General features: G+C 35.4%; 1 protein-coding gene across 1 annotated transcript; it reads right to left on the bottom strand.

Moving 5' to 3' along the window:
- Nucleotides 1–6920: 6920 nt before the first annotated feature.
- On the bottom strand, nucleotides 6921–12286 carry LOC138306612 (uncharacterized). Its single transcript, XM_069247051.1, has 3 exons — nucleotides 11108–12286; nucleotides 8089–8134; nucleotides 6921–7941 (listed from the first exon to the last, which is right to left on the bottom strand). Exons 1-3 carry the CDS (start codon nucleotides 12284–12286, stop codon nucleotides 7154–7156), a joined length of 2013 nt encoding a protein of 670 aa, XP_069103152.1. The 3' UTR covers nucleotides 6921–7153.
- Nucleotides 12287–13785: the final 1499 nt, after the last annotated feature.

Here is a 13785-nt window from a genome sequence, read left to right as displayed (position 1 = left end):
TACGTATCCGATCGAAATAGGTTCCTATCAGAAACAGTTTGAGACAATTCGTAGACCATGTTACGTATCCGATCGAAATAGGTTCCCTATCAGAAACAGTTTGAGGACAATTCGTAGACCATGTTACGTATCGATCGAAATCGATCGAAATAGGTTCCCTATCAGAAACAGTTTGAGGACAATTCGTAGACCATGTTACGTATCCGATCGAAATAGGTTCCCTATCAGAAACAGTTTGAGGACAATTCGTAGACCATGTTACGTATCCGATCGAAATAGGTTCCCTATCAGAAACAGTTTGAGGACAATTCGTAGACCATGTTACGTATCCGATCGAAATAGGTTCCCTATCAGAAACAGTTTGAGGACAATTCGTAGACCATGTTACGTATCCGATCGAAATGTTCCCTATCAGAAACAGTTTGAGGACAATTCGTAGACCATGTTACGTATCCGATCGAAATAGGTTCCCTATCAGAAACAGTTTGAGGACAATTCGTAGACCATGTTACGTATCCGATCGAAATAGGTTCCCTATCAGAAACAGTTTGAGGACAATTCGTAGACCATGTTACGTATCCGATCGAAATAGGTTCCCTATCAGAAACAGTTTGAGGACAATTCGTAGACCATGTTACGTATCCGATCGAAATAGGTTCCCTATCAGAAACAGTTTGAGGACAATTCGTAGACCATGTTACGTATCCGATCGAAATAGGTTCCCTATCAGAAACAGTTTGAGGACAATTCGTAGACCATGTTACGTATCCGATCGAAATAGGTTCCCTATCAGAAACAGTTTGAGGACAATTCGTAGACCATGTTACGTATCCGATCGAAATAGGTTCCCTATCAGAAACAGTTTGAGGACAATTCGTAGACCATGTTACGTATCCGATCGAAATAGGTTCCCTATCAGAAACAGTTTGAGGACAATTCGTAGACCATGTTACGTATCCGATCGAAATAGGTTCCCTATCAGAAACAGTTTGAGGACAATTCGTAGACCATGTTACGTATCCGATCGAAATAGGTTCCCTATCAGAAACAGTTTGAGGACAATTCGTAGACCATGTTACGTATCCGATCGAAATAGGTTCCCTATCAGAAACAGTTTGAGGACAATTCGTAGACCATGTTACGTATTCGATAATAGGTTCCTATCAGAAACAGTTTGAGGACAATTCGTAGACCATGTTACGTATCGATCGAAATAGGTTCCTACAAAACAGTTTGAGGACAATTCGTAGACATGTTACGTATCCGATCGAAATAGGTTCCCTATCAGAAACAGTTTGAGGACAATTCGTAGACCATGTTACGTATCCGATCGAAATAGGTTCCCTATCAGAAACAGTTTGAGGACAATTCGTAGACCATGTTACGTATCCGATCGAAATAGGTTCCCTATCAGAAACAGTTTGAGGACAATTCGTAGACCATGTTACGTATCCGATCGAAATAGGTTCCCTATCAGAAACAGTTTGAGGACAATTCGTAGACCATGTTACGTATCCGATCGAAATAGGTTCCCTATCAGAAACAGTTTGAGGACAATTCGTAGACCATGTTACGTATCCGATCGAAATAGGTTCCCTATCAGAAACAGTTTGAGGACAATTCGTAGACCATGTTACGTATCCGATCGAAATAGGTTCCCTATCAGAAACAGTTTGAGGACAATTCGTAGACCATGTTACGTATCCGATCGAAATAGGTTCCCTATCAGAAACAGTTTGAGGACAATTCGTAGACCATGTTACGTATCCGATCGAAATAGGTTCCCTATCAGAAACAGTTTGAGGACAATTCGTAGACCATGTTACGTATCCGATCGAAATAGGTTCCCTATCAGAAACAGTTTGAGGACAATTCGTAGACCATGTTACGTATCCGATCGAAATAGGTTCCCTATCAGAAACAGTTTGAGGACAATTCGTAGACCATGTTACGTATCCGATCGAAATAGGTTCCCTATCAGAAACAGTTTGAGGACAATTCGTAGACCATGTTACGTATCCGATCGAAATAGGTTCCCTATCAGAAACAGTTTGAGGACAATTCGTAGACCATGTTACGTATCCGATCGAAATAGGTTCCCTATCAGAAACAGTTTGAGGACATTCGTAGACCATGTTACGTATCCGATCGAAATAGGTTCCCTATCAGAAACAGTTTGAGGACAATTCGTAGACCATGTTACGTATCCGATCGAAATAGTTCCTATCAGAAACAGTTTGAGGACAATTCGTAGACCATGTTACGTATCCGATCGAAATAGGTTCCCTATCAGAAACAGTTTGAGGACAATTCGTAGACCATGTTACGTATCCGATCGAAATAGGTTCCCTATCAGAAACAGTTTGAGGACAATTCGTAGACCATGTTACGTATCCGATCGAAATAGGTTCCCTATCAGAAACAGTTTGAGGACCATTCGTAGACCATGTTACGTATCCGATCGAAACAGGTTCCCTATCAGAAACCGACAAACAAACGAGGAGAATGTACATTACACTGAGTGTACAATTGTTGGTGATCGATAATCATAATACTTACTGTAATAATTACCAACCAGACTATTTTTTGGATGAGTAAAACCAAAAATAACTAAGCGATTTACAATGGATTAAAATTTCATTGAATACCATATCCAACATATTGAGAAGCATACTATAATATTAAAAGATATAGCTAGATCTAAACGGTGTAAGACAATCGATATCATGTTATGCAGATTAGCATAACTATTTTAACTTATATTTTACAATATACCAATTATGTGCAAATCACAAAATAAATTGCCGAAAACCAACATACTTGTAAAGCATAACCATTCAAATTTAGACTGTTCTAGAAAACTTCTGGTATGAAAATGCGAAATTCAGGTCGTCACGATAATTGGTATATTTAAAGTATTTTTATTAGACTCTTTGATTAAACATGTCTTGATGCGCATGTGATTATATATACATGTAGCTATAGATAATACCATGGGCCTCTGTAACAAAGCAGAAAGCAAAATCGAATATACTGTCGGTTTGATTAAAATTTTTTAAAAAAGTTAGTTACTTTTTATTTTATCAAATCAAACTGTTGTTTATTAAAATAAAAAGTGGAAATAATGGGTGTGTTTGTGTGAGTGATACAAAAGAAAAAAATCTAAGTGAGAGCGATGAGTGGATGTAAGAGATGATAATTACATGTATATATTTTAATGACTTTGTACGTTTTGTAAAAAACAAACAAAAAGATATTCCAACAATTTATTTTACTTTATAATTGTAAAGCAAGTATTATTTCTTTTTAAAATGCCTTTGCTGAAAAAAAGGTGTTTATTTATATGTGATTAAAATGTATTCACTCTTTCCAATTCAATGTACACATTAAAATTAACATTAATTGTTAAGTTCCCGTTACATAAAATATGTTACTTTTTAGTCATTATAGAGAGAAATTACAACGTCAATATAAGGCTTGTTTTGCATCACACACCTGAGCCATTGTTTCTAAAAACCAATAAAGTCAGTCAATTGATCACCATACTGTCTTTAGACATTATTTTGTGATATTTTGTATCTATGTGGTTTTTAACAGAAGCAGTTAAATCATTTGTATATTTTGTACACAGCTCGTTCTGTATGATGTTTTGACCTTTATGAGTCACTGACGATATTCGATAAATATTAAATTTGTCACAAAATATATTGTGTTTGTTTGTGTTTCGCTCTTAGTGCAATTACAATTACAAGGTCCATTTTCAAAAACATATTTCTTATGTATGATATATTCATATGCAGATCACTACGTATCTAAAACATAGGGCGATTTTATCTAAGATATTACAAAAAAGAAATGCTACTTGTGTTTCCACAGCAGATGATAGATATATAACACTTTACTAACAGATATCTTGATTAGATGAATGGTTTACCTTTAATTGTCCATGAGGCGACCTCATCCAAAAAGAAAGAAATCCCTTCGGCAGATAAAGAAAAAAATATTACTATATTGAAATGTATTTGGTTATGTCTTTACTTTAAACCTTGACAAGTTACTGTTGGGAAACAATTAATTGTCCTTGCACTGTTGTACAACGAACTTACATTACCTTTCCAACATAAGGTATATGTATTACGTTCGCTAACAGTAAAACTGTCCTGTAAACTTTGATCTTTACGCGTGGGTGACATTTCCGCTAATTGCTTAATCGCGAAAGATGTCCTTGCGCCTAATATTTTGTACGTGTACGAACATTGTTACTAAAAGTACAGGTATATCTCGCGTAAATAACAACGCCGCGAAAGTTTTATCTGTGCTAATCAGTAAGAACAAACCCTCGCGAAAAAATCAACATTCACAGTAGGTATGTACACTATCAATAAAAAACAGAAATACAAAAAATTACCACTCTGACAGATCAAAATGCTATATGACATTTTGATAAATTTAACACTATTTAGCACATATTAATTTAAAACAAGAATATCTTTCTTAAAACTAGAACATGACCTCATAACAAGGAGTCATAGGAATAGTTAAAAACAGTTAAAATATGTTAAACATGAAGACTGACTAAGTAATGGACTAAAATGTTTTATTTGAAAAAGCGTAAAAGGACAGTTTTTTTGTACACATAGCTAATTTGACAGTTCCAAGATAAACATTCATCAACATTCACACCAAGCAGTTTTCAGATTTTTCATTTTAAATTACAGAGTAATTTATAACAATATTAAGGCTTCTCTTTTGTCTACACTTGCGTTGATGAGTACTGATTAACGTAGCTTTTGGGTTTTTTTTGCAGTATTTATACACATTTGGTTCGATCTACACCAATCAGAAATACGTTGTGCATCTGCATTCAGAATAAATACATCAGCGTACATATGGGAGTTACAGCCTCTGTAAGGTAGAGGTTAGTCATTAATGGACATCAGAGGATCAAGTATGGATCTTTTGGGAACACCAACGATAAGCTGCTCTCTATCACTCAAAGAATTTTTAAAACTTAATGTCTGAAACCGATCGATGGGAAAAGATTTTAAAAAGTTAAATGCATTTTCAGAGTAGCCGTATAACTGAAGTTTTTTTGTAATAAAATGTTGTGGTTGACCTGGTCAAAAGCCTTGCGAAAATCAAGGAATAAACACCTCTTATAAAACCTTTGTCGATAGCTTCAAACTAAATTTAGTAAGATTTGTCAAAGTTGATTGGCATGAATGACGAAACCAAACTGATTTTCTAATAACTATTTGTGTCGTGATGAAAAGTCATAGAAATATTTGTGTACATGTCCATGTTTTCAAGACATTTTGAAAGCACAGGAAGAACAGATATAGGTCGAAAATTGGAGATTTGTTCTTTATTACCTTTTCGGAATAAAGGACACACTTAGCTGTTTTCCATACTGTTGGAAAAGTACATGTATCAATACAATAAATCATAATTTTGAATAAAACCGGTGCCACACTATAAAAACAATGTTTTAAAAATAGTGTTCTTAAATTATCTAAACCAGTCGATGTACAGCACTTTATGAACTTTAAAAAGAATGAATGACACATCCATGTGTGCAATGGAAAAAAGTATCACCAAGTACTTTCTCTGATGTAAAAGCGATGGGTCATAAAGTTTTCATCTAAATATTGTTTGGAAATATTTAAGGTTTTTTTTTTATTGTTTTTGAAATTCACTATCATGATAATCTTATTCGAATAAATTCACATTCATATAGGAACGAATAGCCTTGCAGCATAGAAAGTCGCTATTGACAGGCTTAGACAAGGATGTAAGGATTCCAAACAATAATGTCTCTCAATTATTTTGGAAAAAAAAAGAATTTTTTATACTAGATTGAACTATAAGAATTATAATTCGAATATATTATGATCTGAGCGCACTTTAATCATCAACCAATTCCATATTTAATTGGAGTGCATTCAAATTTCTGTGATATGTCAGGCTTTTGCTTATAAAAAGAATCGGTGCAAAAAGGTTAGATAAACATTCATGGAATCAATGAACTATATAAGACCTTAATTTTCTTCTATTGAACACAAATATGCATAATGAATGTATTCAATTTTATAAATGGCAATTTCTGTCAACAAAGATGTAACTCGATCTGATCTTTTACCTTCAGATTCATCAGAGCGCTTTTAAATAGTTGTCGCACATGCGTATGTATGAACCGGAAGTGTTCGCTGCTCTAACGCAGCGTTACACGTTACACAGCTTCCTTTTTATGCAAATTCATGTTCATGCATTCATGATACACCGATAGCTTATGTCTCAAAACAAAATGAAAATATTCCAGAGTGTATATAATGTGTTAATGTCATGGCGTGTTCGGAGGAACTAATTAACATGCATGACATATTAAGTCCATCACAACATCATTTTCTAATTAAACATAGATAAGTACACCAGCGGGGTATAAACTGCGTATGATATGTATATCGATATATACCTAAGGTATTGAACACGGGAAACATTCAGCGAAGATCACTACCCGGGTCACATTTTATAGTGTCCAAATGAAGCTTTTTTATCTTTAGAAATCGGATATTGGAAATCAAGCCGTCGCCGTGGCAGATTGATATCAATAAATATTCTATTTGATTATTACCAGGTTTTATTTACCAATTCTGTGTTGCAACTTACATGATTTCTCTTCATTTAGAAAATCTATCAAAACATTGAATGACCCTATAATAGATAAAACTTCCGGATTGGAATAATGCCATCTTAGTCAAAACATATTTTATTTGAAACAGTCATATGTAATTAGGCACAATGTATAGAACTTAGTAACACCATATCTTTCATACAATAGTTTACATTCAAAGTGGTTATTGGAAGCATGTAATAAAGTATTTAACATATAACATAATATAAATATAAAACTAAATCATATTTCATTTTATGAAACAATGACATTTGCTTTGGCTTTAAGACCATAGAATTAGTAAAGATAAAGTGGATAGAGAGATAAGGAGCTTTCGACTGAGAAATTTGCGTTGTGCTTATCAATACATTTTTGCTGCCTGCTTGGGTACTAAGCAATCCGGTTAGATTTGACTTTGATGATATGACACATTTACAAAATGTTGATACATTAATTGAAACAAAACAACGAACAATAAAAAACTTACTTCTTCGGGCTAACCTTAGAAGACTTACACAGACACATGGATAAATCTATGGCTAATACGCTAGCAAATACTGTACACAAAACAGCAATCCCACAATACCCCAGTCCAATGGCGGACATCCGGTCGTCGGATGCACTTGTCAACTTGCGTATCGCGTTTGAAGTATTTTTCTTGTTTATTATTGTCATTTCCCTCAATTCTTTCTCAGTCCATGTCCGGTATGTTGTCTTGTTAAGACTATTCGAACAAAAACAGCAATCTTCTTTTTGTCCTGTTTGTGCAGCTGTCGTTGTGTATGCTGTTGTTGATACGGCTGTCGTAGGCTGTGCTGTTGTTGGTACGACTGTCGTTTGCTGTGCTGTTGTTGGTACGACTGTCGTTGGCTGTGCTGTTGTTGGTACGACTGTCGTTGGCTGTGCTGTTGTTGGTACGACTGTCGTTGGCTGTGCTGTTGTTGGTACGACTGTCGTTGGCTGTGCTGTTGTTGGTACGACTGTCGTTGGCTGTGCTGTTGTTGGTACGACTGTCGTTTGCTGTGCTGTTGTTGGTACGGCTGTCGTTGGCTGTGCTGTTGTTGGTACGACTGTCGTTGGCTCTGCTGTTGTTGATACGGCTGTCATTGTCTCTGATGTTGTTGGCTCTGCTGTTGTTGGTACGACTGTTGTTGGTTCTGCTGTTGGTGATGTTGTTGGAGACACAACTGTAGTTTTGAAAACATGAGTTGTTGTGTCAATATTTGTAGTTTCTTCTCCATGTAATCCGGAGCCTTCCGTTGTAGTTAGATCTGAAGAAAAAAGGTTATTTTCCAGTAAAACAGTATCATTAACTTGATGAAGAAACATATTTTAACTGCAATTCAAGTGTACCGTGAATAACAGTTTTGGTTAAATAACAATTGATAGATATACAATATATGTACAAATGTACTTACCGCTTATCCTTAATTCCAGATGTTCACAACAGGTCGGTTGGCCCTCCTAGAAAGAAATCAATAGTCAATAGTCAATTCATAATTTCAGTAACGGTTAATACAAAACAAATGCAGCAACACAAATACAATTTTATGAATTCCATTCCGTGTTCGAAAAAAAAACGTTATACAGTTGTGTGACCGCACAACGTTCCAAAAACTGCGTGCGCACATCGTGCATACATCGTGCGCACATCGTCCGCACATCGTGCGCACAGCTGTGCGATCAGGACTATTTGGTCAATCAAATTTGCGAAATCGATCGATACACGGGCCGTGTTGATGAGTCTAATTTGTTTGTACTGTCAGTTTAGCGATATCTAAATCTAATAATTAATTTCTGTTTAAACATATGTTTCTACACATGTAATATTTCATCATAATATTTGAAATATATTTACATGTAATTTTGATTTATTCATTGTATTGACAGTTTGGGTGATTTCTATATATATTAGATATGTATATAAACATGAATTCTAAATTAATGTGTGTACATTTAATAGAAGGTTAAATAAATTTGTTAATTAAAAGTGATGACATGAACATAAAATAATGGGGAGTGTCATATAGAATTCATGTTGTCACGATACATTTTAATCATACATGTATATCTGTTTTAGTTTTTATCCATACACATAAAATAAAATATTTTATCATATTACATGTGCGTAGATGTACATGTACATGTGTGGTATACCCAATTTTATAGTCACAGAAGTCTGTCACATACACTTATATACATGCACTGTACAGTGTACATATGTACGTGGGGGTCGTTATATGGTCACTTGACCTAGGACCCTTTTCTCCCACTTTTCCCATCCCCCAGCGGTTCATTATAGCATTCAATTCAATTGATAGTAAGTTGTAACCGCCTGTGTACATACCCCTACATGTAAATCGCATGTGTAATTCGCCGCTCTGACAATTTAACTAATATCCTGGCTTAGGTATACATACATGTAGATTGTATAGACTAGTGCGAAAGACCTAGTGTAGAGAATGATTTGGATACGTGGATGAACGTACGTAAAACCAGATAGTTAGACAATATACATTCGTTGTACTATGTAAATTTCAGGTAAAATATATAGTCTAGCTAGAATAAATGTAGCTACATATGTACACTGTTTCTTTCAAACGGTTTTGCATATAGCTAAATTTGAATATCTAAATGCAATTTCTTAATGAGACCACATGAAAATAGTTTTAATTAATAAAGCTGTCTTGCTTCAAAATATTTTTGTTTAAGTTATTTATAAACAATCAAATTTTAAAACTGAAATATTGTAACAATAGACAAAAACAAAGTCTGAAGATATTTAAAATTAACATTGTAAAGGTCTAATTAGCCAGTACAGAAGACTGTTTATCAGCCCCAAGTACGTAAATTGTCAAGTAAACAAAACAAAACAAAATACATATATATTATTTAATGGATATCCCTTATATATATCACATTTAATTTTACCATGTCGCCAATACAGTAGAAATAAAACCCCCTCATCGTTTCGCTTGTTTACTCAATAAAATTGAATTTCTAAATTTGTATCAACCACGATAGCTATTTCCCAGACACCGTTCCTTCCGCACAGACCGCACATTCATCGTCCGCACACCGCACATTGTGTAAAGGTACTGGCCGCTTCGGTGTTTTTTTCTCCGGCTTATCAGCTACCAACAACGCTGGTACGTCTTAAGTGATCGCGGTTGTTAATATGATGTTAAGCTTATAAAACTATAGCTAATAAGTGCTGATTACATAAAATGATATGACTGATGGCAAGGCCCTAAAGGGCGCAGCCAGATGTTTCAATACCTATTGATTGTACAGTATAATGTAAAAAAGTGCAATTTCTGAAAATAACGGAGCCGAATTTCTTGTTTAATTTTCATACATATATTTACACTCTATCCTTTTCCCAAAACCCTTACTAGAGATGGAAATCCCAATTAGAAAACTAAGAAATGTTATTTCCGTAACGGATATTCCGTTTTGGTCAGCTGGTTACTGTATATTGGAAGGTACTCTAATTCACTTGAACGCTTGCAAATAAATTGCGGATAGCACTGAGCTTCTGTCGGATAAATATTAGGTTTGTCAGATCATAAGAGCGTTTGAACCACTCGATTATTTAATTAACTTCCTTCGAAGAATCATATCCATCGTGATAATCAATAATTCCCTCCCAATAGGTATAAAAAATGGCGGCCGCAAAATGAGGTTGTCAGTGAGTGGGAATAGATTTTGAAGATTGGGTTTTTTCTTATATTTTCTTATACCTCAGAAGTGCTTCGCACTTTGTGCCCTTCGGGCACGAAGGGCTGTGCCCTTATAACATGTAACATAATCAGCATATTGACAGTGTGTGAACAGTAACAATAACGGGCGGTATCTAGTCCAAATGGTATCTGACGTAAAACTGAGATGTTGAAAAATTCAACTGTTGAGGATTAATGTGGATGATGTTATGAATCTAGAATATCGATGTAAAACTTTCATTGGCGGTTTTTTAGCGATCAAGTCATTTTTTGTGAAAGTATACTATACCTGGGAATACAATGAAAGATTGATAACATGCATAGCGTATTGCGGTTACAAATAAACAATGCGCAAGTTTCAACTCTATGCATAAAAACGCAATAAAGAAGCTATGCAGTACAATTAACTATGTACTAGTGTGTTTTTCTTACCGTATCAATACACTGGCGGATTAGAAGAATATATTCGAAGATCGGTAACAGATTTGTTAAAGTAATGCAGTTTATTCCGATTTTATGGAATTATCTCCCGTGCGGGTAGGTATGCTTTCTGAAGTCATTATTTTGTGAGCGAAATTTACGTCGTTTTCTCTGAAAAGTATGACGTTACGCTCGCAAACACATTACAATCAATATTTATCCACATGGGCAGATAACTCTGCAATATGCAAATATAGAATAGGCTTTATCAAAACCATTTGCGTATAGTACTTACATTATAGGGTAGGGGTATGAGGTTCATCACAGCAAGCTTATAAGTATTCCGGACTATGAGATGACCTCCAAATGGTGTATTAGAACTACTTGATATAAACAACAGTCCATTATCAACACTGACTGATCTGTAGCTCCAGTCCGTGCTAGCTATTTCAGTCCATCCATTATTGTTTAGAAGCGTCCCGTTAAATATGATATTTGAGATATCGTTGGTTTTAATGTATAATAAAACCATGCTGGTGTGGGCGCCGACATGGTTGTGGGGTACATACACCGTGTAGGAATGAGAGAGTAGGTTTGTTGGAAAAGGAAAGTACATCCCGGGATTGTCCTTTATTCGGATATGAGCAACAACTATCTTGAAGTTCGACGACAGAACGTATCCACCGCAAGTAAAAGAGTCCTCAATGAAATCGAATACTCTGTTCAAAATGATCGTCTTTTGTGTACAGCCACTGATGTTAACGATGGTGTTGTCTTCTGTAGCAATGATTTTGACAACATCTTGGTAATTAGTTGAGTCTATACCGACTATTACATAATCATAGCCCCATGCCTGGGTAGGCGGCAGGGCTCCCACCAGATGGTCCTCCTTCCCCTCAGTCAGAGGCATGGTCTGATTCGCACCTGCAAAACATGCCACAGGGTTGTTCGACGTCACTATTACTCCCGTCAGGTCGGAACTTGACTGTAACTGATAAACGTAATGAGCTTTCAGATCCACAACCATGTTTTTATTTGGTCCATAGGTTCCTAATTCGCCGTTCTCCATTATCAAGTCGACAGAGAACGGGAAGTACATAACCAGACTCGTGCCATCGGTAGTCGACACGACACCTATCTGACACGCTAATGTTGCTTGACAATAAGTCACAACAAGATATTCTCTACTTAAAAGGTAAGTAGGTCGAACCAAGAATGAGTCCGTGGATGATTGGATTCGGTTTATTCCCTCCACTGCGACACTTCCATTGCTTTGTACATAGATCCCGGTATTGTGTATTCCCGTCCCAAATGTGTGGCACACTTCCACCGGGCAGAATACTACTTCCGCTTTCCCCGGAAACAAGATGGCAGACGAATTGATGTGCGAGACGGTGACATGCATATTTTCGTTACTAGGGTTTATAACAACAATGTAAGTGTCGTCATTGGTATATACTGCCTCATTCTCCATAAAGCACAGGACGTAAGTATAATTACCACACACTGGCATTACTGTAAATAGAAGGGAAAAAACAGCATATATTTGTACTTTCAAAAGCTCAGATGAAGATATACAATTTGATTTTAACATATCCATGATTATGATTAGATAACTTTGTTGATTTTGCAAGACCCATGGTAGGTTAACTAAAGCTACGTGCGTACAAAATGCTTCCCAGGGCCCTGCCACAATTGTAATAAGTGTCTTGGTTATATTTTCATTTAAAATAGAAATGTAGCTGTTTGCAATAAGGTTTTGTAACATGCCAAATTTGTCATTTATATTTTCAGCAGATCATTTCGGTTCTGGAATTATGAAATCCAGATCAGTAAAACAAATGAGAACATATTATAATTACTTTTATAATTCAAATCGACAAGTAGCTTTTTACAGTCTGTTGAAGTAAAATACAGAATGCAAGTACTTTGGCCCTGGATTCATAGGATCGGATGAATGATTTTTGAAATTGAATTTAGATTCAATTCTAGATAGTATTCATTTAAGTATTGGACCATTTTCTGTTAGCATTTATTCGATTATTAATGCAAATTAGACAGCGACAAATTTAAAGTGCGTTAACGTTATATGTTAAATTGTCCGCTGTATAGTTGGCATCCATACTCCAACTTTGGCGAACTGAATGCATTTCAATACTTATATATATATTCACATTCGATAATTATTTTTTAATACAATTGCAAAGGATGTTGCATAAATGGCGAAAACAAAAACATATTCACACAGTCAGTGACAGACAACCATTCTTTAGCCAGCATCCATGACCGCTAATGGTCACGTCAAAAGAAATAATAAAAATCAGCTGATATCAGTTAGTTCATGCGCTTAACAACGCCAACTCCATTTTGTAAGGTTGCATATTGAAGTTGTAGTCAAAATGTAAGTATGTAGCTGTATTTATATAATGTCAGTTATAAACGTGGAGAAACAAACGTGTTTTTTTGTTTTGTTTTTGTTTTTTTCAAATATGAGCAGGTGTTCATATAACAGAAATTAATATCAAGAATGCTTTAACACTGTTACCACTAAATGATTTGTATTACTTATAAGCGGGATAGAAAGTACAGATTCTATTAATAAAGCAAAAGGTACTTACAAATAAATTACTATTGATAACACTGCATATACATACCTTTAATTGCCATACATAAGAAATGTAACCAAAGCTTCCGAAATCGAAATTTCACATCAAACGTAGACATGTTGGTGTTTCTAGTTTGTATATCATATGTGAAATACCACGAAAAAGCTAGCGTCTTGGTAATGCTATAGCAGTAAAGTTTTAGGTATTGAAATATCATACATTATAATGTCGCTCATCTCTGGCCTTTTAACATGCTATATGCTACATTCTAATCCATGCCAATTGCATTAAGTGTACCCTATCGCCTCTTCCATCCTCTCCCTGTCGATCCCAGGCTAATTAAAGTGCTGCCTGCTGATCAAGGTAT

The sequence above is a fragment of the Argopecten irradians genome, chromosome 13 (assembly GCF_041381155.1).
Source record: "Argopecten irradians isolate NY chromosome 13, Ai_NY, whole genome shotgun sequence".
In the NCBI taxonomy this organism is placed as follows: domain Eukaryota; kingdom Metazoa; phylum Mollusca; class Bivalvia; order Pectinida; family Pectinidae; genus Argopecten; species Argopecten irradians.
Note: the sequence above shows the minus strand (reverse complement) of the source record. Positions and strands in the feature narration are given on the sequence as shown.

Coding starts and splice junctions, on each gene's coding strand:
- LOC138306612 (XM_069247051.1), bottom strand. CDS start 12,286: ATGGAGAATGAGGCAGTATATACCAATGACGACACTTACATTGTTGTT. Junction 8,135..11,107: donor TCATACCCCTACCCTATAAT/GTAAGTACTATA, acceptor ATTTCTTTCTAG/GAGGGCCAACCGACCTGTTG. Junction 7,942..8,088: donor TCTGGAATTAAGGATAAGCG/GTAAGTACATTT, acceptor TTTTTTCTTCAG/ATCTAACTACAACGGAAGGC.